The 25802-nt window shown below is 58.2% G+C and overlaps 1 protein-coding gene across 1 annotated transcript in view; it reads left to right on the forward strand.

Moving 5' to 3' along the window:
- The first annotated feature begins 1235 nt into the window (after window positions 1–1235).
- The window catches only part of LOC121273057 (serine/threonine-protein kinase 36-like), a 49552-nt gene continuing 24985 nt past the window's right edge, over window positions 1236–25802 (forward strand). Inside the window, exons 1-8 of the mRNA XM_041180009.1 lie at window positions 1236–1491; window positions 8365–8476; window positions 14334–14477; window positions 15841–16020; window positions 17110–17207; window positions 19323–19419; window positions 21414–21549; window positions 25634–25761. Coding sequence (XP_041035943.1) covers window positions 1442–1491; window positions 8365–8476; window positions 14334–14477; window positions 15841–16020; window positions 17110–17207; window positions 19323–19419; window positions 21414–21549; window positions 25634–25761 — 945 coding nt within the window. The 5' untranslated portion in view covers window positions 1236–1441. The remainder of the gene's footprint in view (window positions 1492–8364; window positions 8477–14333; window positions 14478–15840; window positions 16021–17109; window positions 17208–19322; window positions 19420–21413; window positions 21550–25633; window positions 25762–25802) is intronic.

A 25802-nucleotide genomic window follows, 5' to 3' on the forward strand; every position in this document is an offset into this window, starting at 1 on the left:
CCCCGCCACCCTCTATCTCTCTCTCGCTCCCCACCACCCGCTGTCTCTCTTCCCCCCACCACCCTCTGTCTCTCTCTCCCCCACCACCCTCTGTCTCTCTCTCTCCCCCGCCACCCTCTGTCTCTCTCTCTCCCCCACCACCCTCTCTCTCTCTCCCCCCGCCACCCTCTCTCTCTCTCCCCCCGCCACCCTCTGTCTCTCTCTCTCCCCCCGCCACCCTCTGTCTCTCTCTCTCTCCCCCCGCCACCCTCTGTCTCTCTCTCTCTCTCTCCTCCACCCTCTGTCTCTCTCTCTCCCCCCGCCACCCTCTGTCTCTCTCTCTCTCCCCCCGCCACCCTCTGTCTCTCTCTCTCTCCCCTCGCCACCCTCTGTCTCTCTCTCTCCCCCCGCCACCCTCTGTCTCTCTCTCTCTCCCCCGCCACCCTCTGTCTCTCTCTCTCCGCCCGCCACCCTCTGTCTCTCTCTCTCCGCCCGCCACCCTCTGTCTCTCTCTCTCCGCCCGCCACCCTCTGTCTCTCTCTCTCTCCCCCTGCCACCCTCTGTCTCTCTCTCTCTCCCCCCGCCACCCTCTGTCTCTCTTCCCCCACCACCCTCTGTCTCTCTCTCTCTCTCCCCCCGCCACCCTCTGTCTCTCTCTCTCCCCCCGCCACCCTCTGTCTCTCGCTCTCCCCCCGCCACCCTCTGTCTCTCTCTCTTCCCCCACCACCTATGTCTGTCTTTCCCCCACCACCCTCTGTCTCTCTCTCTCCACCCGCCACCCTCTGTCTCTCTCTCTCCCCCTGCCACCCTCTGTCTCTCTCTCTCCCCCACCACCCTCTGTCTCTCTCCCCCCGCCACCCTCTGTCTCTCTCTCTCCCCCCGCCACCCTCTGTCTCTCTCTCTCCCCTCGCCACCCTCTGTCTCTCTCTCTCCCCTCGCCACCCTCTGTCTCTCTCTCTCTCTCCCCTCGCCACCCTCTGTCTCTCTCTCTCTCCCCCGCCGCCCTCTGTCTCTCTCTCTCTCCCCCCCGCTGCCCTCTGTGTCTCTCCCCGCCCCCTGTCTCTTATCCCCTCTCTCTTCCCAGCTCCCTCTCCCACCGCTCCCCTCTCTCGCTTGACCCCCACGCTCTGTCCCCTTCGCCCTTCTCCCTCTCCCTGTGCTCTCCCATCTCCCTGACTAACCGCTGCTGCTGGAAAGTGATGGGGAGGGAGTCATTTTCAGGGCAATACCATTGTAATCCTTTCTGCGGTAGGATCCTGGCAAAGGGAAGGTGCCCGGTCCCCAGGCACAGCCCCGGGATGGTGCAAAGGCAGAGCACGGACAGAAGCAGCCTTACCCTACCCCACAGGCAGGAGCCTGTCCGCTGGGGAGCCAGCGGTTGCTCAAATCCACACAGGCAGCGGAGACGGAGAGGCCATCAGAGGCAGACCTCACCCCAGTCGGCAGCTTCCAGGCGGCAGAGATGGAGACCCCACCAGAGTGTGTGACGGCACGAGGACCATTGACTCCAGGGTAAGGGGCGGAGAGGGAGCGCAGAGGGGTGGGGAGCTAGGGGCGAGGAGAAGGGATGGAGGGGTGAGAGGGGAGATGGGGAGAGGAGAAGGGATGGAGGGGTGAGAGGGGAGATGGGGAGAGGAGAAGGGATGGAGGGGTGAGAGAGGAGATGGGGCGAGGAGAAGGGATGGAGGGGTGAGAGGGGAGGGAGGAGAGGAGAAGGGATGGAGGGGTGAGAGGGGAGGGAGGAGAGGAGAAGGGATGGAGGAGTGAGAGGGGAGGGAGGAGAGGAGAAGGGATGGAGGGGTGAGAGGGGAGGGAGGAGAGGAGAAGGGATGGAGGGGTGAGAGGGGAGGGAGGAGAGGAGAAGGGATGGAGGGGTGAGAGAGGAGATGGGGCGAGGAGAAGGGATGGAGGGGTGAGAGGGGAGGGAGGAGAGGAGAAAGGGATGGAGTGGTGAGAGGGGAGATGGGGAGAGGAGAAGGGATGGAGGGGTGAGAGGGGAGGGAGGAGAGGAGAAGGGATGGAGGGGTGAGAGGGGAGATGGGGAGAGGAGAAGGGATGGAGGGGTGAGAGTGGAGATGGGGAGAGGAGAAGGGATGGAGGGGTGAGAGGGGAGGGAGGAGAGGAGAAGGGATGGAGGGGTGAGAGGGGACATGGGGAGAGGAGAAGGGATGGAGGGGTGAGAGGGGAGATGGGGAGAGGAGAAGGGATGGAGGGGTGAGAGGGGAGGGAGGAGAGGAGAAGGGATGGAGGGGTGAGAGGGGAGATGGGGAGAGGAGAAGGGATGGAGGGGTGAGAGGGGAGGGAGGAGAGGAGAAGGGATGGAGGGGTGAGAGGGGAGGGAGGAGAGGAGAAGGGATGGAGGGGTGAGAGGGGAGCTCGGGGCGAGGAGAAGGGATGGAGGGGTGAGAGGGGAGGGAGGAGAGGAGAAGGGACGGAGGGGTGAGAGGGGAGGGAGGAGAGGAGAAGGGATGGAGGGGTGAGAGGGGAGCTCGGGGCGAGGAGAAGGGATGGAGGGGTGAGAGGGGAGGGAGGAGAGGAGAAGGGATGGAGGGGTGAGAGGGGAGGGAGGAGAGGAGAAGGGATGGAGGGGTGAGAGGGGAGGGAGGAGAGGAGAAGGGATGGAGGGGTGAGAGAGGAGATGGGGCAAGGAGAAGGGATGGAGGGGTGAGAGGGGAGGGAGGAGAGGAGAAGGGATGGAGGGGTGAGAGGGGAGATGGGGCGAGGAGAAGGGATGGAGGGGTGAGAGGGGAGATGGGGAGAGGAGAAGGGATGGAGGGGTGAGAGGGGAGGGAGGAGAGGAGAAGGGATGGAGGGGTGAGAGGGGAGATGGGGAGAGGAGAAGGGATGGAGGGGTGAGAGGGGAGCTAGGGGCGAGGAGAAGGGATGGAGGGGTGAGAGGGGAGGGAGGAGAGGAGAAGGGATGGAGGGGTGAGAGGGGAGGGAGGAGAGGAGAAGGGATGGAGGGGTGAGAGGGGAGATGGGGCGAGGAGAAGGGATGGAGGGGTGAGAGGGGAGGGAGGAGAGGAGAAGGGATGGAGGGGTGAGAGGGGAGATGGGGCGAGGAGAAGGAATGGAGGGGTGAGTGGGGAGCTAGGGGCGAGGAGAAGGGATGGAGGGGTGAGAGGGGAGGGAGGAGAGGAGAAGGGATGGAGGGGTGAGAGGGGAGGGAGGAGAGGAGAAGGGATGGAGGGGTGAGAGGGGAGCTAGGGGCGAGGAGAAGGGATGGAGGGGTGAGAGGGGAGGGAGGAGAGGAGAAGTGATGGAGGGGTGAGAGGGGAGGGAGGAGAGGAGAAGGGATGGAGGGGTGAGAGGGGAGATAGGGCGAGGAGAAGGGATGGAGGGGTGAGAGGGCAGATGGGGAGAGGAGAAGGGATGGAGGGGTGAGAGGGGAGGGAGGAGAGGAGAAGGGATGGAGGGGTGAGAGGGGAGATGGGGAGAGGAGAAGGGATGGAGGGGTGAGAGGAGAGATGGGGAGAGGAGAAGGGATGGAGGGGTGAGAGGGGAGATGGGGAGAGGAGAAGTGATGGAGGGTTGAGAGGGGAGATGGGGCGAGGAGAAGGGATGGAGGGGTGAGAGGGGAGATGGGGAGAGGAGAAGGAATGGAGGGGTGAGAGGGGAGATGGGGCGAGGAGAAGGAATGGAGGGGTGAGAGGGGAGATCGGACGAGGAGAAGGGATGGAGGGGTGAGAGGGGAGATGGGGCGAGGAGAAGGGATGGAGGGGTGAGAGGGGAGGGAGGAGAGGAGAAGGGATGGAGGGGTGAGAGGGGAGATGGGGAGAGGAGAAGGGATGGAGGGGTGAGAGGGGAGATGGGGAGAGGAGAAGGGATGGAGGGGTGAGAGGGGAGGGAGGAGAGGAGATGGGATGGAGGGGTGAGAGGGGAGGGAGGAGAGGAGAAGGGATGGAGGGGTGAGAGGGGAGAGGAGGAGAGGAGAAGGGATGGAGGGGTGAGAGGGGAGATCGGGCGAGGAGAAGGGATTGAGGGGTGAGAGGGGAGATGGGGCGAGGAGAAGGGATGGAGGGGTGAGAGGGGAGGGGGAGAGGAGAAGGCTGGAGGGGTGAGAGGGGAGATGGGAGAGGAGAAGGGATGGAGGGGTGAGAGGGGAGATTGGGAGAGGAGAAGGGACTGAGGGGTGAGAGGGGAGGGGGAGAGGAGAAGGATGGAGGGGTGAGAGGGGAGATGGGGAGAGGAGAAGGGATGGAGGGGTGAGAGGGAGGAGGGCGAGGAGAAGGATGGAGGGGTGAGAGGGGAGGGAGGAGAGGAGAAGGGATGGAGGGGTGAGAGGAGAGATGGGGAGAGGAGAAGGGATGGAGGGGTGAGAGGGGAGATGGGGCGAGGAGAAGGGATGGAGGGGTGAGAGGAGAGAGAGGAGAGGAGAAGGGATGGAGGGGTGAGAGGGGAGATGGGGCGAGCAGAAGGAATGGAGGGGTGAGAGGGGAGGGAGGAGAGGAGAAGGGATGGAGGGTTGAGAGGGGAGATGGGGAGAGGAGAAGGAATTGAGGGGTGAGAGGGGAGATGGGGCGAGGAGAAGGGATGGAGGGGTGAGAGGGGAGCTAGGGGCGAGAAGGGATGGAGGGGTGAGAGGGGAGGGAGGAGAGGAGAAGGGATGGAGGTGTGAGAGGGGAGGGAGGAGAGGAGAAGGAATGGAGGGGTGAGAAGGGAGATGGGGAGAGGAGAAGGGATGGAGGGGTGAGAGGGGAGGGAGGAGAGGAGAAGGGACGGAGGAGTGAGAGGGGAGGGAGGAGAGGAGAAGGGATGGAGGGGTGAGAGGGGAGATGGGGCGAGGAGAAGGGATGGAGGGGTGAGGGGAGGGAGGAGAGGAGAAGGAATGGAGGGGTGAGAGGGGAGATGGGGCGAGGAGAAGGGATGGAGGTGTGAGAGGGGAGATGGGGCGAGGAGAAGGGATCGACGGGTGAGGGGAGGGAGGAGAGGAGAAGGAATGGAGGGGTGAGTGGGGAGGGAGGAGAGGAGAAGGGATGGAGTGGTGAGAGGGGAGGGAGGAGAGGAGAAGGGATGGAGGGGTGAGAGGGGAGATGGGGAGAGGAGAAGGGATGGAGGGGTGAGAGGGGAGATGGGGAGAGGAGAAGGGATGGAGGGGTGAGAGGGGAGGGAGGAGAGGAGAAGGGATGGAGGAGTGAGAGGGGAGATGGGGCGAGGAGAAGGGATGGAGGGGTGAGAGGGGAGATGGGGCGAGGAGAAGGGATGGAGGGGTGAGAGGGGAGATGGGGCGAGGAGAAGGAATGGAGGGGTGAGAGGGGAGGGAGGAGAGGAGAAGGGATGGAGGGGTGAGAGGGGAGGGAGGAGAGGAGAAGGGATGGAGGGGTGAGAGGGGAGAGAGGAGAGGAGAAGGGATGGAGGGGTGAGAGGGGAGGGAGGAGAGGAGAAGGGATGGAGGGGTGAGAGGGGAGGGAGGAGAGGAGAAGGGATGGAGGGGTGAGAGGGGAGATGGGGCGAGGAGAAGGGATGGAGGGATGAGAGGGGAGATGGGGCGAGGAGAAGGAATGGAGGGGTGAGAGGGGAGGGAGGAGAGGAGAAGGGATGGAGGGGTGAGAGGGGAGGGAGGAGAGGAGAAGGGGTGGAGGGGTGAGAGGGGAGGGAGGAGAGGAGAAGGGATGGAGGGGTGAGAGGGGAGATGGGGAGAGGAGAAGGGATGGAGGGGTGAGAGGGGAGGGAGGAGAGGAGAAGGGATGGAGGGGTGAGAGGGGAGGGAGGAGAGGAGAAGGGATGGAGGGGTGAGAGGGGAGGGAGGAGAGGAGAAGGGATGGAGGGGTGAGAGGGGAGGGAGGAGAGGAGAAGGAATGGAGGGGTGAGAGGGGAGATGGGGCGAGTAGAAGGGATCGAGGGGTGAGGGGGTAGATGGGGAGAGGAGAAGGGATGGAGTGGTGAGAGGAGAGAGAGGAGAGGAGAAGGGATGGAGGGGTGAGAGGGGAGATGGGGCGAGGAGAAGGGATGGAGGGGTGAGAGGGGAGGGAGGAGAGGAGAAGGGATGGAGGGGTGAGAGGGGAGATGGGGAGAGGAGAAGGGATGGAGGGGTGAGAGGGGAGGGAGGAGAGGAGAAGGGATGGAGGGGTGAGAGGGGAGATGGGGCGAGGAGAAGGGATGGAGTGGTGAGAGGGGAGATGGGGCGAGGAGAAGGGATGGAGGGGTGAGAGGGGAGGGAGGAGAGGAGAAGGGATGGAGGGGTGAGAGGGGAGGGAGGAGAGGAGAAGGAATGGAGGGGTGAGAGGGGAGGGAGGAGAGGAGAAGGGATGGAGGGGTGAGAGGGGAGGGAGGAGAGGAGAAGGGATGGAGGGTGAGAGGGGAGATGGGGAGAGGAGAAGGGATGGAGGGGTGAGAGGGCAGATGGGGAGAGGAGAAGGGATGGAGGGGTGAGAGGGTAGGGAGGAGAGGAGAAGGGATGGAGGGGTGAGAGGGGAGGGAGGAGAGGAGAAGGGATGTAGGGGTGAGAAGGGAGATGGGGCGAGCAGAAGGAATTGAGGGGTGAGAGGGGAGGGAGGAGAGGAGAAGGTTTGGAGGGGTGAGAGGGGAGGGACGGAGGAGAAGGGATGGAGGGGTGAGAGTGGAGCTAGGGACGAGGAGAAGGGATGGAGGGGTGAGAGGGGAGATGGGGAGAGGAGAAGGGATGGAGGGGTGAGAGGGGAGGGAGGAGAGGAGAAGGGATGGAGGGGTGAGAGGGGAGGGAGGAGAGGAGAAGGGATGGAGGGGTGAGAGGGGAGCTCGGGGCGAGGAGAAGGGATGGAGAGGTGAGGGGGAGGGAGGAGAGGAGAAGGGATGGAGGGGTGAGAGAGGAGATGGGGCGAGGAGAAGGGATGGAGGGGTGAGAGGGGAGATGGGGCGAGTAGAAGGGATCGAGGGGTGAGAGGGTAGATGGGGAGAGGAGAAGGGATGGAGGGGTGAGAGGGGAGGGAGGAGAGGAGAAGGGATGGAGGGGTGAGAGTGGAGCTAGGGACGAGGAGAAGTGATGGAGGGGTGAGAGGGGAGATGGGGCGAGGAGAAGGGATGGAGGGGTGAGAGGGGAGGGAGGAGAGGAGAAGGGATGGAGTGGTGAGAGGGGAGATGGGGAGAGGAGAAGGGATGGAGGGGTGAGAGGGGAGGGAGGAGAGGAGAAGGGATGGAGGGGTGAGAGGGGAGATGGGGAGATGGGGAGAGGAGAAGGGATGGAGGGGTGAGAAGGGAGGGAGGAGAGGAGAAGGGATGGAGGGGTGAGAGGGGAGGGCGTGGAGGAGATGGTTTAAAGGGGTGAGAGGGGAGGGAGGAGAGGAGAAGGGATGGAGGGGTGAGAGGGGAGATGGGGCGAGGAGAAGGGATCGAGGGGTGAGAGGGGAGATGGGGAGAGGAGAAGGGATGGAGGGGTGAGAGGGGAGGGAGGAGAGGAGAAGGGATGGAGGGATGAGAGGGGAGATGGGGCGAGGAGAAGGGATGGAGGGAGATAAGGGAATGAGGAGGGCAGGAAGGGAGAAGGTAGGGCAGGGTGAGGGGAGAGCAAAGGGGAGGGGGGAGGGGAGTTTGGAGAGGGGGAGGGATGGGGCCGTGGAAGAATGGAGAGGGAAGAGGAGGGAAGCGAGGACAGCGGAGCAGGAGGGGAGGGGAGATTGCAGGGAGAGGGGAAGGAAAGGAGAGGAGGTCGGAGAAGATGGGTCAACAGGAGCCAAGAGGAGAGGGAGAGGAAGGGAAAGAGAGGGGCAGAGAGAGGGATGGGGGAGGGGAAAGAACGGCGAGGGGAGCCAGTGTGGAGAGCGAGGGGGACGAGGGAAGAGGGAGGGGAAGCGGAACGAGGGGAGAAGGAGGGGGAGTGGGACGAGGTGAGGGGGACGAGGGGAGAGGGAGGGGGACGAGTGGATGGGGACGAGGGGAGGGGGAGTGGGACGAGGGGCGGGGGACGAGGGGAGAGGGAGGCGGACGAGGGGAGGGGGACGAGGGAAGAGGGAGGGAGACGAGGGGAGAGGGAGGGGCGAGGGGAGGGGGACGAGCGGAGGGGTAGGTGGACGAGGAAAGGGGGACGAGGGGAAAGGGAGGGGGACGAGAGGAGAGGGATGGGGACGAGAGGAGAGGGAGGGGCAGCGGGGCGAGAGGAGAGGGAGGGGCAGCGGGACGAGAGGAGAGGGAGGGGCAGCGGGATGAGGGGAGAGGGAGGGGGACGAGGGGAGAGGGAGGGGGACGAGGGGAGGGGGAGCGGGACGAGGGGAGAGGGAGGGGCAGCGGGACGAGGGGAGAGGGAGTGGGAGCGGGACGAGGGGAGCGGGATGAGAGGAGAGGGAGGGGCAGCGGGACGAGGAGAGCGGGATGAAGGAGGAGAGAGAGAGCAGAGGAGGGGTGAGGGTGGGTGTGTGATATTGTTATGGATTTCTTTCACTCCTCAATCAATTTTCCGGATGATTTTCACAGGCTTCACCAGATCAGCCGGGATTACGAGCAGGAATTCCCTGAGGTGCATGTCGGTGCGAGGGCTGTAAAGAGAACGACCCACAACATGGAAAATGTGGATCTGGAGAATGAGGTAACTTCATCAGCATGATGTTAGACACAGAGTGAAACACTGCCAGCACGGAGTTAGATACAGAGTAAATCTCCCTCTACACTGTCCCCATCAAACACTCCCAGGACAGGTACAGCACGGGGTTAGATACAGAGTAAATCTCCCTCTACACTGTCCCCATCAAACACTCCCAGGACAGGTACAGCACGGGGTTAGATACAGAGTAAATCTCCCTCTACACTGTCCCCATCAAACACTCCCAGGACAGGTACAGCACGGGGTTAGATACAGAGTTAATCTCCCTCTACACCGTCCCCATCAAACATTCCCAGGACAGGTACAGCACGGGGTTAGATACAGAGTAAATCTCCCTCTACACTGTCCCCATCAAACACTCCCAGGACAGGTACAGCACGGGGTTAGATACAGAGTAAAGCTCCCTCTACACTGTCCCCATCAAACACTCCCAGGACAGGTACAGCACGGGGTTAGATACAGAGTAAAGCTCCCTCTACACCGTCCTCATCAAACACTCCCAGGACAGGTACAGCACGGGGTTAGATACAGAGTAAATCTCCATCTACACTGTCCCCATCAAACACTCCCAGGACAGGTACAGCACGGGGTTAGATACAGAGTAAATCTCCCTCTACACTGTCCCCATCAAACACTCCCAGGACAGGTACAGCACAGGGTTAGATACAGAGTAAATCTCCCTCTACACTGTCCCCATCAAACACTCCCAGGACAGGTACAGCACGGGGTTAGATACAGAGTAAAGCTTCCTCTACAGCGTCCCCATCAAACACTCCCAGGACAGGTACAGCACGGGGTTAGATACAGAGTAAATCTCCCTCTACACTGTCCCCATCAAACACTCCCAGGACAGGTACAGCACGGGGTTAGGTACAGAGTAAATCTCCCTCTACACTGTCCCCATCAAACACTCCCAGGACAGGTACAGCACGGGGTTAGATACAGAGTAAATCTCCCTCTACACCGTCCCCATCAAACACTCCTAGGACAGGTACAGCACGGGGTTAGATACAGAGTAAATCTCCCTCTACACCGTCCCCATCAAACACTCCCAGGACAGGTACAGCACGGGGTTAGATACAGAGTAAATCTCCCTCTACACTGTCCCCATCAAACACTCCCAGGACAGGTACAGCACGGGGTTAGATACAGAGTAAATCTCCCTCTACACCGTCCCCATCAAACACTCCCAGGACAGGTACAGCACGGGGTTAGATACAGAGTAAATCTCCCTCTACACCGTCCCCATCAAACACTCCCAGGACAGGTACAGCACGGGGTTAGATACAGAGTAAATCTCCCTCTACACCGTCCCCATCAAACACTCCCAGGACAGGTACAGCACGGGGTTAGATACAGAGTAAATCTCCCTCTACACTGTCCCCATCAAACACTCCCAGGACAGGTACAGCACGGGGTTAGATACAGAGTAAAGCTCCCTCTACACTGTCCCCATCAAACACTCCCAGGACAGGTACAGCACGGGGTTAGACACAGAGTAAATCTCCCTCTACACTGTCCCCATCAAACACTCCCAGGACAGGTACAGCACGGGGTTAGACACAGAGTAAATCTCCCTCTACACTGTCCCCATCAAACACTCCCAGGACAGGTACAGCACGGGGTTAGATACAGAGTAAAGCTCCCTCTAAACTGTCCCCATCAAACACTCCCAGGACAGGTACAGCACGGGGTTAGATACAGAGTAAATCTCCCTCTACACTGTCCCCATCAAACACTCCCAGGACAGGTACAGCACGGGGTTAGATACAGAGTAAAGCTCCCTCTACACTGTCCCCATCAAACACTCCCAGGACAGGTACAGCACGGGGTCAGATACAGAGTAAATCTCCCTCTACACCGTCCCCATCAAACACTCCCAGGACAGGTACAGCACGGGGTTAGATACAGAGTAAATCTCCCTCTACACTGTCCCCATCAAACACTCCCAGGACAGGTACAGCACGGGGTTAGATACAGAGTAAATCTCCCTCTACACTGTCCCCATCAAACACTCCCAGGACAGGTACAGCACGGGGTCAGATACAGAGTAAATCTCCCTCTACACCGTCCCCATCAAACACTCCCAGGACAGGTACAGCACGGGGTTAGATACAGAGTAAATCTCCCTCTACACTGTCCCCATCAAACACTCCCAGGACAGGTACAGCACGGGGTTAGATACAGAGTAAAGCTCCCTCTAAACTGTCCCCATCAAACACTCCCAGGACAGGTACAGCACGGGGTTAGATACAGAGTAAATCTCCCTCTACACTGTCCCCATCAAACACTCCCAGGACAGGTACAGCACGGGGTTAGATACAGAGTAAAGCTCCCTCTACACTGTCCCCATCAAACACTCCCAGGACAGGTACAGCACGGGGTCAGATACAGAGTAAATCTCCCTCTACACCGTCCCCATCAAACACTCCCAGGACAGGTACAGCACGGGGTTAGATACAGAGTAAATCTCCCTCTACACTGTCCCCATCAAACACTCCCAGGACAGGTACAGCACGGGGTTAGATACAGAGTAAATCTCCCTCTACACTGTCCCCATCAAACACTCCCAGGACAGGTACAGCACGGGGTTAGATACAGAGTAAATCTCCCTCTACACCGTCCCCATCAAACACTCCCAGGACAGGTACAGCACGGGGTTAGATACAGAGTAAAGGTCCCTCTACACTGTCCCCATCAAACACTCCCAGGACAGGTACAGCACGGGGTTAGATACAGAGTAAAGCTCCCTCTAAACTGTCCCCATCAAACACTCCCAGGACAGGTACAGCACGGGGTTAGATACAGAGTAAATCTCCCTATACACCGTCCCCATCAAACACTCCCAGGACAGGTACAGCACGGGGTTAGATACAGAGTAAATCTCCCTCTACACTGTCCCCATCAAACACTCCCAGGACAGGTACAGCACGGGGTTAGATACAGAGTAAATCTCCCTCTACACCGTCCCCATCAAACACTCCCAGGACAGGTACAGCACGGGGTTAGATACAGAGTAAATCTTCCTCTACGCTGTCCCCATCAAACACTCCCAGGACAGGTACAGCACGGGGTTAGATACAGAGTAAATCTCCCTCTACACCGTCCTCATCAAACACTCCCAGGACAGGTACAGCACGGGGTTAGATACAGAGTAAATCTCCCTCTACACTGTCCCCATCAAACACTCCCAGGACAGGTACAGCACGGGGTTAGATACAGAGTAAATCTCCCTCTACACCGTCCCCATCAAACACTCCTAGGACAGGTACAGCACGGGGTTAGATACAGAGTAAATCTCCCTCTACACCGTCCCCATCAAACACTCCCAGGACAGGTACAGCACGGGGTTAGATACAGAGTAAATCTCCCTCTACACTGTCCCCATCAAACACTCCCAGGACAGGTACAGCACGGGGTTAGATACAGAGTAATGCTCCCTCCACACCTTTCCAATCAAACACTCCCAGGACAGACGAATCTTTTCTTGACCTCATCTATCTTCATAGATTCAGCGACATAGAAACAGGAGGAGGCAGTTCAGCACCTCCAGTCTGTTTTCCCAAGCGCGAAACTCTGATGGAGAGACTCCCCCTTTAATAGGTGGCCCCGACGGAGAGTCTCCCTCTTTAACAGGAGTCCCTGACGGAGAGACTCCCTCTTTAACAGGGGTCCTTGACGGAGAGACTCCCTCTTTAACAGGGGTCCTTGACGGCGAGACTCCCTCTTTAACAGGGGTCCTTGACGGAGAGACTCCCTCTTTAACAGGGGTCCCTGACGGGGAGACTCCCTCTTTAACAGGGGTCCCTGACGGGGAGACTCCCTCTTTAACAGGGGTCCCTGACGGAGAGACTCCCTCTTTAACAGGGGTCCCTGACGGAGAGACTCCCTCTTTAACAGGGGTCCCTGACGGAGAGACCCCCTCTTTAACAGGGGTCCCCGACGGACAGTCTCCCTCTTTAACAGGGGTCCCCGACGGAGAGACTCCCTCTTTAACAGGGGTCCCTGACGGAGAGACTCCCTCTTTAACAGGGGTCCCTGACGGAGAGACTCCCTCTTTAACAGGGGTACCTGACAGAGAGACTCCCTCTTTAACAGGGGTCCCTGACGGAGAGACTCCCTCTTTAACAGGGGTCCCTGATGGAGAGACTCCCTCTTTAACAGGGGTCCCCGACAGGGAGACTCCCTCTTTAACAGGGGTCCCCGACAGAGAGACTCCCTCTTTAACAGGGGTCCCTGACGGAGAGACTCCCTCTTTAACAGGGGTCCCTGACAGAGAGACTCCCTCTTTAACAGGGGTCCCTGACGGAGAGATTCCCTCTTTAACAGGGGTCCCTGACGGAGAGACTCCCTCTTTAACAGGGGTCCCCGACGGAGAGACTCCCTCTTTAACAGGGGTCCCTGACGGAGAGACTCCCTCTTTAACAGGGGTCCCTGACGGAGAGACTCCCTCTTTAACAGGGGTACCTGACAGAGAGACTCCCTCTTTAACAGGGGTCCCTGACGGAGAGACTCCCTCTTTAACAGGGGTCCCTGACGGAGAGACTCCCTCTTTAACAGGGGTCCCTGACGGAGAGACTCCCTCTTTAACAGGTGTCCCTGACGGAGAGACTCCCTCTTTAACAGGGGTCCCTGATGGAGAGACTCCCTCTTTAACAGGGGTCCCCGACAGGGAGACTCCCTCTTTAACAGGGGTCCCCGACGGAGAGACTCCCTCTTTAACAGGGGTCCCTGACGGAGAGACTCCCCCTTTAACAGGGGCCAAGACGGAGAGACTCCCTCTTTAACAGGGGTCCCTGACGGAGAGACTCCCTCTTTAACAGGGGTCCCTGACGGAGAGACTCCCTCTTTAACAGGGGTCCCTGATGGAGAGACTCCCTCTTTAACAGGGGTCCCCGACGGAGAGACTCCCTCTTTAACAGGGGTCCCTGACAGAGAGACTCCCCCTTTAACAGGGGCCAAGACGGAGAGACTCCCTCTTTAACAGGGGTCCCTGACGGAGAGACTCCCTCTTTAACAGGGGTCCCTGACGGAGAGACTCCCTCTTTAACAGGGGTCCCCGACGGAGAGACTCCCTCTTTAACAGGGGTCCCTGATGGAGAGACTCCCTCTTTAACAGGGGTCCCTGACGGAGAGACTCCCTCTTTAACAGGGGTCCCTGACGGAGAGACTCCCTCTTTAACAGGGGTCCCCGACGGAGAGACTCCCCCTTTAACAGGGGCCAAGACGGAGAGAATCCCTCTTTAACAGGGGTCCCTGACGGAGAGACTCCCTCTTTAACAGGGGTCCCTGACGGAGAGACTACCTCTTTAACAGGGGTCCCCGACGGAGAGACTCCCCCTTTAACAGGGGCCAAGACGGAGAGAATCCCTCTTTAACAGGGGTCCCTGACGGAGAGACTCCCTCTTTAACAGGGGTCCCTGACGGAGAGATTCCCTCTTTAACAGGGGTCCCCGACAGGGAGACTCCCTCTTTAACAGGGGTCCCCGACGGAGAGACTCCCCCTTTAACAGGGGCCAAGACGGAGAGACTCCCTCTTTAACAGGGGTCCCTGACGGAGAGACTCCCTCTTTAACAGGGATCCAAGACGGAGAGACTCCCTCTTTAACAGGGGTCCCTGACAGATAGACTCCCTCTTTAACAGGGGTCCCTGACGGAGAGATTCCCTCTTTAACAGGGGTCCCTGACGGAGAGACTCCCTCTTTAACAGGGGTCCCCGACGGGGAGACTCCCTCTGTAGCAGGGGCATTGATTAAAATCACTGCCAGTATTTCAGTTCACTTCTGTCAATCTGTACATGATGGAAATGGAGTTTAATCTTGTCGCTGGACTTTGCTTTTAGGAATTAGACAGTGATGAGGAATGGGAACAGCTCATCGAGGCTACCGACCCTTCAGCCTTGCAGCTTAGCACACCGCTGACCCTCCTGAGAGACCAGGCCTTCCGGGAGCGTGTGTGCGCCAGGCTCAGGGACTCCAGCTCTCAGGTATGTGTGGATTTGATAGCCAGAGAAGCCCGTAGACTGTGGGACTGCCCCCCCCCCCCCCCCACCATCCACCCCCTCCCCATTCAGTACCAGCGAGGACGCGGATCACTCACTTTGTGGATCTGAGTAACCCAACCCACCTCACAAACCCTGTAAAACACACACACACATCATAACTCTAAATGAATACAGATTCCTTCACACAGAAAGAGCCCATTCGGCCCATCTGCTCCGTACTGGTGTTTCAGATCTGCACGAGCCTTCTCCCATCTGCCCGCTTCATCTCCCCCTGTCCCCGTATCCTTCTATTTCTCTCTCCCTCATGTGTTTATCCAGCTTCCCCTCCTTGAACACATCGACACGATTCACCTTGACCACTCCCCGTGGGAGCAAGTCCCACATTCTCCCCCGCTCCCCATGGGAGCGAGTCCCACATTCTCCCCACTCCCCGTGGGAGCGAGTCCCACATTCTCCCCGTGGGTGCGAGTCACATATTCTCCCCCACTCACCGTGGGTGCGAGTCCCACATTCTCCCCACTCTCTGGGTAAAGACGATTCTCCTGAATTCCCCGATTGGATATATCAGTGACCGTCTGATATCGATGTTCCCCCTCATTCTGGTCTCACTCACAAGTGGAAACATCTTCTCTACATCTACACCATCGAACCCCTTTCATAATCTTGGAAAGATCTCAATCAGGTCACCCCCTCAGCCTTCTCTTTTCTAGAGAAAAGATCCCCGGGCTCTTCACTCTTTCCCGATAGTTATAACCTCTCTGTTCTGGTGAATCCTTATTACATCTTCTCCAATGTCTCTATATCCATTTTATAATATGGAGACCAGAACAATACACGGTGCTCCGAGTGTGGTCTAACCAGACCAGAACTGTACACGGTGCTCCGAGTGTGGTCTAACCAGACCAGAACTGTACATGGTGCTCCGAGTGTGGTCTAACCAGACCAGAACTGTACACGGTGCTCCGAGTGCGGTCTAACCAGACCAGAACTGTACACGGTGCTCCGAGTGCGGTCTAACCAGACCAGAACTGTACACTGTGCTCCGAGTGTGGTCTAACCAGACCAGAACTGTACACGGTGCTCCGAGTGTGGTCTAACAGGACCAGAACTGTACACGGTGCTCCGAGTGTGGTCTAACCAGACCAGAACTGTACACGGTGCTCCGAGTGTGGTCTAACCAGACCAGAACTGTACACGGTGCTCCGAGTGTGGTCTAACCAGACCAGAACTGTACACGGTGCTCCGAGTGTGGTCTAACAGGAGAGACGCCGACTGGGACAAGCTGATATCTTGAATGATCATTTACTGAGCCCTACCCTCCCTCTGTGCCTTCCTCCTCGTACAGGTGCTGGAGGGGATGCTGGAGGGTGCGTCCAGGCTACGACCAGCTCTGAGGGTCATCGGAAACCTGCTCGCCACTCGCTGCCACTGGGATCTGCTGCACTCCTTCTGCCAGCGGCTGGAGCTGCCCGAGTTCCTGCTCCAGCTCGCCGGCCAAATGCTGCACACCGAGCGAATCAGACAGGTGGGAGATGGCCCCCGCCCCCACCCCACTCTACCACTATCTCCCCCTCCACCATCCCCCGTCCCTCCAGCTCCATCTGACCTTCCCGCTTTGCGCCTCCCCCTCTCCCTCCACCCACCCCACCCCTCCAGGTCTCCAGCCGGACCCATCACACCTTCGAGCACCGTCTCTATCTCTCTGTCCTGCCGTATCCGCCTCTCTCCCACTCTCACCTCATTCATTCTCCCTTTTTCTCACTCCCTCCGCCCCCCGTTCCCTCTCTCTCCCACTTCCTCACTCACACTCCTTCTCTCCCTCACGTTCTCCCACTCTCCATCTCTTTCTCCACCCCCCCTCCTCTCTTTCACACCTTTTCCTCCTCCCTCCCTCTTTCCTGCCTTCTTCCTATCTCGCCAGCATTCACCGCTTCGTCCCTCCCCCTCTCCCTCTCTCTCTCTTGTTTTCTCTCTCTCTCTCTCTCTCTCTCTCTCTCTCTCTGGCCCCCCCCTCTCTCTCTCTCCACCCCCTCCCTTCTCTCCTCTCTCTCTCTGCCCCCCCCTCTCTCTCTGCCCCCCCCTCTGTCTCTGCCCCCCCCTCTGTCTCTGCCCCCCTCTGTCTCTGCCCCCCTCTGTCTCTGCCCCCCTCTGTCTCTGCCCCGCCTCTGTCTCTGCCCCCCCTCCGTCTCTGCCCCCCCCTCCGTCTCTGCCCCCCCCTCTGTCTCTGCCCCCCCCTCTGTCTCTGCCCCCCCCTCTCTCCCTCTGCCCCCGCTCTCTGCCCGCCTCTCTCTCTCTGCCCCCCCTCTCTCTCTCTCCGCCCCCGCCCCCCGTCTTTCTCTGTCACCTTCGAGCGGTCCCTTCCCATCACGGCCCACCCCTGCTCGCTCCACCCCTCTCCCTCCCGCCCCCCTGCTCTGTCCCCTCCTCCTGCCCTCACTCCCTCCCTCCTCCTCCCTCCCCCGTTCAGTCCCCCCCTCACTCCCTTGCTCTGCCCCTCCCCCTCCCACCCTCGCTCTGTCCCCTCCTCCTGCCCTTGCTCCCTCCTTCACCCTCCCGTCGTTCCCCCTCTCCCTCAGTAACTTCTCCTTGATTCTGCTCTCTCTTTGACCCGCAGCAGCCGTGGTGTGTGACGGTTCTGTCTGATCTGCTGGCTGTCCTCGCTGCCTATTTCTCCAGCGATTTCGAAGTGGAGCCCTCAGGAGCTGGCAGCGGGTAAGAGGGCGGGCATTCCTGCGGCAACCCTCACTCATGATAATCCCCACTCAGAGTTCACTATCCCCTTCTCGTTCGCTGAGAGCTATTCGGCCATGGCGGGATTCACTGGTCAGCCCATTTGTGCCCTCGTATTTTGTTTTAAAAGTTAATTCTTTCCCAGGACCTAGTCATCGCTGGCTAGGTCAGCATTTGTTGCCCATCCCTAATTGCCCCTTGAGAAGGCAGTGGGTGAGCTGCCTTCTTGAGTCGCTGTGTGGTATAGGTACACTCACAGCGCTGTTAGGGAGCGAGTTCCAGGATTTTGTCCCGTGTGGTGTAGGTACACCCACGGCGCTGTTAGGGAGGGAGTTCCAGGATTTTGTCCCGTGTGGTGTAGGTACACCCACAGCGCTGTTAGGGAGCGAGTTCCAGGATTTTGTCCGTGTGGTGTAGGTACACCCACGGCGCTGTTAGGGAGGGAGTTCCAGGATTTTGTCCCATGTGGTGTAGGTACACCCACAGCGCTGTTAGGGAGGGAGTTCCAGGATTTTGTCCCGTGTGGTGTAGGTACACCCACAGCGCTGTTAGGGAGGGAATTCCAGGATTTTGTCCCGTGTGGTGTAGGTACACCTACGGCGCTGTTAGGGAGGGAGTTCCAGGATTTTGTCCCTGTGTGGTGTAGGTACACCCACGGCGCTGTTAGGGAGGGAGTTCCAGGATTTTGTCCGTGTGGTGTAGGTACACCCACGGCGCTGTTAGGGAGGGAGTTCCAGGATTTTGTCCCGTGTGGTGTAGGTACACCCATGGCGCTGTTAGGGAGGGAGTTCCAGGATTTTGTCCCGTGTGGTGTAGGTACACCCACGGCGCTGTTAGGGAGGGAGTTCCAGGATTTTGTCCCGTGTGGTGTAGGTACACCCATGGTGCTGTTAGGGAGGGAGTTCCAGGATTTTGTCCATGTGGTGTAGGTACACCCACGGCGCTGTTAGGGAGGGAGTTCCAGGATTTTGTCCCTTGTGATGTAGGTACACCCAAGGCGCTGTTAGGGAGGAAGTTCCAGGATTTTGTCTGTGTGGTGTAGGTACACCCAGGGTGCTGTTAGGGAGGGAGTTCCAGGATTTTGTCCGTGTGGTGTAGGTACACCCACGGCGCTGTTAGGGAGGGAGTTCCAGGATTTTGTCCGTGTGGTGTAGGTACACCCACGGCGCTGTTAGGGAAGGAGTTCCAGGATTTGGACCCAGCGACAGTGAAGGAACGGCCGATATATTTCCAAGTCGTGATGGTGAGGGGCTCGGAGGGGAACTTCCAGGTGGTGGTGTTGCCCATGTGTCTGCTGCCCTTGTCCTTCTAGATGGTAGAGGTGGTGGGTTTGGGTGGCGCTGTCGAAGGAGCCTTGGCGAGTTGCTGCAGTGCATCTTGTAGATGGTACACACACTGCTGCTACTGTGCGTCGGTGGTGGAGGGAGTGAATGTTTGTGGATGGGGTGCCGATCGAGCGGGGGCTGCTTTGTCCTGGATGGTGTCGAGCTTCTTGAGTGTTGTGGGAGCCGCACTCATCCAGTCAAGTGGGGAGTGTCCCATCACACTCCTGACTGGCACCTTGTAGATGGTGGACAGGCTTTGGGGGAGTCAGGAGGTGAGTTACTCTCCGCAGGATTCCCAGCCTCTGACCTGCTCTTGTAGCCACGGTATTTATATGGCTGGTCCCAGTTCAGTTTCTGGTCAATGGTAACCCCCAGGATGTTGATAGTGGGGGATTCAGTGATGGTGATGGCATTGAATGTCAAGGGGACGATGGTTGGATTCTCTCTTGTTGGAGATGCTCATTGCCTGGTACTGCTTCAGTTTCTGAGGAGTGGCGAATGGTGCTGAACATTGTGAAATGATCAGCGAACATCCCCACTTTGATGTCGCAGAAGGACAGGAAATGGGTGGGCTCAGTGACTTCCCCCTGCTTCTACCCTGTTCACCTTCAGCCTCTGTGGGAAGCTGTCGTTTCCCCCACTCTGACACCGCACCACCTGATCCAGGGCTCACTCCATCTGGCTGAGCTCAGCAGCACTCCCAGATCTCCCAAAGCACTGCCCCCTGATACTCATTCCCTGTATTAATCCACAGCTTGTGGTATTTTTCCAGCATCAAAGTTTTGGAGCAGTCAGCGATCCAGTTTCTCCAGCTCCTGGAACAGCTTCTCGCCCAGGCTGAGATGGGACTGAGAGAGCAAAGCATCATGGTAAGGACAGAACGGAATGAGACAGCCTTTGTCACCGTGCATTAGATAGGCTGTCCTTTCCACCTCTGGGACCGGGTGTCACAGTGCGTTAGATACACTGTCCTTTCCCCGCTCTGGGACCGGGTGTCACAGTGCGTTAGATACACTGTCCTTTCCCCGCTCTGGGACCGGGTGTCACAGTGCGTTAGATACACTGTCCTTTCCACCTCTGGGACCGGGTGTCGCAATGCGTTAGATACACTGTCCTTTCCCCCTCTGGGACTGGGTGTCACAGTGCGTTAGATACACTGTCCTTTCCCCGCTCTGGGACCGGGTATCACAGTGCGTTAGATACACTGTCCTTTCCACCTCTGGGACAGGGTGTCACCGTGCGTTAGATACACTGTCCTTTCCCCCTCTGGGATCAGGTGTCACAGTGCGTTAGATACACTGTCCTTTCCACCTCTGGGACTGGGTGTCACAGTGCGTTAGATACACTGTCCTTTCCCCGCTCTGGGACCGGGTATCACAGTGCGTTAGATACACTGTCCTTTCCACCTCTGGGACAGGGTGTCACCGTGCGTTAGATACACTGTCCTTTCCCCCTCTGGGATCAGGTGTCACAGTGCGTTAGATACACTGTCCTTTCCACCTCTGGGACTGGGTGTCACAGTGCGTTAGATACACTGTCCTTTCCTCCTCTGGGACCGGGTGTCACCGTGCGTTAGATACACTGTCCTTTCCCCCTCTGGGATCAGGTGTCACAGTGCGTTAGATACACTGTCCTTTCCCCCTCTGGGACCGGGTGTCACAGTGCGTTAGATACACTGTCCTTTCCCCCCTCTGGGACTGGGTGTTACAGTGCGTTAGATACACTGTCCTTTCCACCTCTGGGACCGGGTGTCACAGTGCGTTAGATACACTGTCCTTTCCCCCTCTGGGACTGGGTGTTACAGTGCGTTAGATACACTGTCCTTTCACATTCTGGGACCGGGTGTCACAGTGCGTTAGATACACTGACCTTTCCCTCTCTGGGACCGAGTGTCACAGTGCGTTAGATACGCTGACCTTTCCCTCTCTGGGACCGGGTGTCACAGTGCGTTAGATACGCTGACCTTTCCCCCTCTGGGACCGAGTGTCACAGTGCGTTAGATACACTGTCCTTTCCCTCTCTGGGACCGGGTGTCACAGTGCGTTAGATACGCTGACCTTTCCCTCTCTGGGACCGGGTGTCACAGTGCGTTAGATACACTGTCCTTTCCCCCTCTGGGACCGGGAGTCACAGTGCGTTAGATACACTGTCCCTTCCACCCTCTGGGACCAGGAGTCACAGTGCGTTAGATACACTGTCCTTTCCCCCTCTGGGACCGGGTGTCACAGTGCGTTAGATACACTGTCCTTTCCCCCCTCTGGGACAGGGTGTCACAGTGCATTAGATACACTGTCCTTTCCCCCTCTGGGACCGTGAGTCACAGTGCGTTAGATACGCTGTCCTTTCCCCCTCTGGGTCAAGTAATTGAATGGACAGTGTAGAGGAAGCTTTACCCTGTATCTAACCCCGTGCTGTACCTGTCCTGGGAGTGTTTGATGGGGACAGTGTAGAGGGAGCTTTACTCTGTATCTAACCCCGTGCTGTACCTGTCCTGGGAGTGTTTGATGGGGACAGTGTAGAGGGAGCATTACTCTGTATCTAACCCTGTGCTGTACCTGTCCTGGGAGTGTTTGATGGGGACAGTGTAGAGGGAGATTTACTCTGTATCTAACCCCGTGCTGTACCTGTCCTGGGAGTGTTTGATGGGGACAGTGTAGAGGAAGCTTTACCCTGTATCTAACCCCGTGCTGTACCTGTCCTGGGAGTGTTTGATGGGGACAGTGTAGAGGGAGCTTTACTCTGTATCTAACCCCGTGCTGTACATCCCTTGGGAGTGTCGGTGAGAGTGCCGATCAGAACTGGGCTGGGGTGTTTTCTGTTGATGTATTGAGGTGAATCCTGACAGTTCTGTCCTCTTCTCCAGTGCCTTATCTTTATCTGCGAGACTGTCGACCAAAGCTCTCCCGCTGTGTCCACCCCATTCTATACACACCTGCTGACTACACACCGGCCTGTCTTGGCTGCTGTCCTCCGAGGAACCCACAGTGGGAGGACTGAAGGTGAGGATTCACCCACCCTCTCCCCTGTACCCCTAAATCCCCACCTTCTCCCCGTACCCTGAAATCCTCACCTACCCACCTTCTCCCCGTCTCCCTCAATCCCCACCTACCCACCTTCTCCCCGTCTCCCTCAATCCCCACATACCCACCTTCTCCCTGTCTCCCTCAATCTGCTCCTACCCACCTTCTCCCTGTCTCCCTCGATCCCCACCTACCCACCTTCTCCCCGTCTCCCTCAATCTCCACCTACCCACCTTCTCCCCGTATCCCTCAATCCCCACCTACTCACCTTCTCCCCGTCTCCCTCAATCTCCACCTACCCACCTTCTCCCCATCTCCCTCAATCCCCACCTACCCACCTTCTCCCCGTCTCCCTCAATCCCCACCTACCCACCTTTTCCCCTTCTCCCTCAATCTCCACCTACCCACCTTCTCTCCGTCTCCCTCAATCCTCACCTACCCACCTTCTCCCCTTCTGCCTCAATCCTCACCCACCCACCTTCTCCCTGTATCCCTCAATTCCCACCTACCCACCTTCTCCCCTTACCCTGAAATCCCCACCGACCCACCTTCTCCCCGTATCCCTCAATCCTCACCTACCCACCTTCTCCCCTTACCCTGAAATCCCCACCTACCCACCTTCTCCCCGTCTCCCTCAATCCCCACCTACCCACTTTCTCCTCGTCTCCCTCAATCCCCACCTACCCACCTTCTCCCCGTATCCCTCAATCCCCACCTACCCACCTTCTCCCCGTATCCCTCAATCCCCACCTACCCACCTTCTCCTCGTCTCCCTCAATCCCCACCTACCCACCTTCTCCTCGTCTCCCTCAATCCCCACCTCCCACCTTCTCCCCGTCTCCCTCAATCCGCACCTACCCACCTTCTCCCCGTCTCCCTCAATTCCCACCTACCCACCTTCTCCCCGTCTCCCTCAATCCCCACCTACCCACCTTCTCCCCGTCTCCCTCAATCCGCACCTACCCACCTTCTCCCCGTCTCCCTCAATCCCCACCTACCCACCTTCTCCCCGTCTCCCTCAATCCCCACCTACCCACCTTCTCCCCGTCTCCCTCAATCCCCACCTACCCACCTTCTCCCCGTCTCCCTCAATCCCCACCTAACCACCTTCTCCCCGTCTCCCTCAATCCCCACCAACCCACCTTCTCCACGTATCCCTCAATCCCCACCTACCCACCTTCTCCCCGTCTCCCTCAATCCCCACCTACCCACCTTCTCCCCGTCTCCCTCAATCCCCACCTACCCACCTTCTCCCCGTCTCCCTCAATCCCCACCTACCCACCTTCTCCCCGTCTCCCTCAATCCCCACCTACCCACCTTCTCCCCGTCTCCCTCAATCCCCACCTACCCACCTTCTCCTCGTCTCCCTCAATCCCCACCTACCCACCTTCTCCTCGTCTCCCTCAATCCCCACCTCCCACCTTCTCCCCGTCTCCCTCAATCCGCACCTACCCACCTTCTCCCCGTCTCCCTCAATCCCCACCCACCGACATTATCCCCGTCTCCCTCAATCCCCACCTACCCACCTGCTCCCCGGATCCACCAATCCCCACCACCCACCTTCTCCCCGTCTCCCTCAATTCCCACCTACCCACCATCTCCCCGTCTCCCTCAATCCCCACCTACCCACCTTCTCCCCGTCTCCCTCAATCCCCACCTACCCACCTTCTCCCCGTCTCCCTCAATCCCCACCTAACCACCTTCTCCCCGTCTCCCTCAATCCCCACCAACCCACCTTCTCCACGTATCCCTCAATCCCCACCTACCCACCTTCTCCCCGTCTCCCTCAATCCCCACCTACCCACCTTCTCCCCGTCTCCCTCAATCCCCATCTACCCACCTTCTCCCCGTCTCCCTCAATCCCCACCTACCCACCTTCTCCCCGTCTCCCTCAATCCCCACCTACCCACCTTCTCCCCGTCTCCCTCAATCCCCACCTACCCACCTTCTCCCCGTCTCCCTCAATCCCCACCTACCCACCTTCTCCCCGTCTCCCTCAATCCCCACCTACCAACCTTCTCCCCGTCTCCCTCAATCCCTGCCTACCCACCTTCTCCGCACTCAGATAGGGTAGAGAGAGAGTAAAGCTATTTGCGCTGGCTGGAGGGAGTCTGGGCCTAATGAGAGCCAAACCTCTTTCTCCTGAATTCCCCGATTGCATTTCTTTTTTATTATACATTGGATGTGGGCATCGCTGGCTGGGCATGATGCCATTTTTTTGCCCATCCCAAATTTCCCTCGTTCAGGGGGGCGTTTAAGAGTCGACCACATCGCTGTGGGTCTGGAGTCACATGTAGGCCAGACCAGGTAAGGACAGCAGATTTCCTTCCCTAAAGGACATTAGTGAACCTGATGGGTTTTTATGACAACCGGCAATGCTTTCATGACTTCAAATGTTTTCAGATTTTTCTTTCATTAAATTCAAATTTGAAACCCCCGTCACTAGAGCATTAGGGCTGCGTCTCTGGATTACTAGCCCAGTGACAATACCACCATCCCACCGCCTCCCCTATGTTCAGTGACTGTCATATATTGACCTTTCCCCTCGTTCTGGTCTCACTCGCAACTAGAAATATCTTCTCTACGTCCACACCATCGAACCCCTTTCATAATCTTAAAGATCTCTATCAGGTCACCCCCTCAGGCTTCCCTCTAGAGAAGAGATCCCCAGCCTGTTCAGCCTTTCCTGCTGGTTATAACCTCTCAGTTCTGGCATCCTCCTTGTGAATCCTTTTTACACTTTCTCCAGTGCCTCTATATCCTTTTTATAATGTCCAGACCAGAACTGTACACGGTGCTCAGAATGTGGTCTAACCGGACCAGGAACTGTACACAGCGCTCCGAGTGTGGTCTAACCAGACCAGAACTATACACGGTGCTCCGAGTGTGGTCTAACCAGACCAGAACTGTATACAGTGATCCGAGTGTGGTCTAACCAGACCAGAACTGTACACAGTGCTTCGAGTGAGGTCTAACCGGACCAGAAGTGTACACAGTGCTCCGAGTGTGGTCTAACCAGTTCAGAACTGTACACGGTGCTCCGAGTGCGGTCTAACCAGACCAGAACTGTGCACAGTGCTCCGAGTGTGGTCTAACCAGACCAGAACTGTACACGGTGCTCCGAGTGTGGTCTAACCAGACCAGAACTGTACACGGTGCTCCCAGTGTGGTCTAACCAGACCAGAACTGTACACGGTGCTCCGAGTGCGGTCTAACCAGACCAGAACTGTACACGGTGCTCCGAGTGTGGTCTAACCAGACCAGAACTGTGCACGGTGCTCCAAGTGTGGTCTAACCAGACCAGAACTGTACACGGTGCTCCGAGTGTGGTCTAACCGGACCAGAACTGTACACGGTGCTCCAAGTGCGGTCTAACCAGACCAGAACTGTACACTGTGCTCCAAGTGTGGTCTAACCGGACCAGAACTGTACACGGTGCTCCGAGTGTGGTCTAACCAGACCAGAACTGTACACAGTGCTCCAAGTGCGGTCTAACCGGACCAGAACTGTACAGAGTGCTCCGAGTGTGATCTAACGCAACCTGAACTGTACACAGGGCTCCGAGTGTGGTCTAACCGGACCAGAACTGTACACGGTGCTCCGAGTGTGGTCTAACCAGACCAGAACTGTACACAGTGCTCTGAGTGAGGTCTAACCAGTTCAGAACTGTACACAGTGCTCCGAGTGTGGTCTAACCAGACCAGAACTGTACACGGTGCTCCGAGTGTGGTCTAACCAGACCAGAACTGTACACAGCACTCCAAGTGTGGTCTAACCAGACCAGAACTGTACACAGTGCTCCGAGTGTGGTCTAACCAAACCAGAACTGTACACGGTGCTCCAAGTGTGGTCTAACCAGACCAGAACTGTACACGGTGCTCCAAGTGTGGTCTAACCAAACTGCTTAAAAAGGCCTTTAGGTCAACAGTCCCTGAAGACGTAGGCTATTCGCACGGTTTTGTCAGTATCCTTGCTCCGCGTGGGCGTGCAGCGGAGCAGCCGGCAGTTGTCCACCCCAGTGTCGCACCCCTCCGTCTGACCAGCCTCTCTGTTCTCCGGCCAGGGCCAGCGGGCGACCGACAGGCTACGCGGGAACGCTGGGACCGGCTGCTGGGGATGCACACAGCTGCCCTGGCCGCCACCTGCACTGTCTCGCCGGGAGCGACAGTCTGCCGACAAGCCAAGCACCAGGTACGTGAGGGATTGCGCGCTATGGGGGTGGGGGTGGGGGT

Source organism: Carcharodon carcharias, chromosome 38 (assembly GCF_017639515.1).
Source record: "Carcharodon carcharias isolate sCarCar2 chromosome 38, sCarCar2.pri, whole genome shotgun sequence".
In the NCBI taxonomy this organism is placed as follows: domain Eukaryota; kingdom Metazoa; phylum Chordata; class Chondrichthyes; order Lamniformes; family Lamnidae; genus Carcharodon; species Carcharodon carcharias.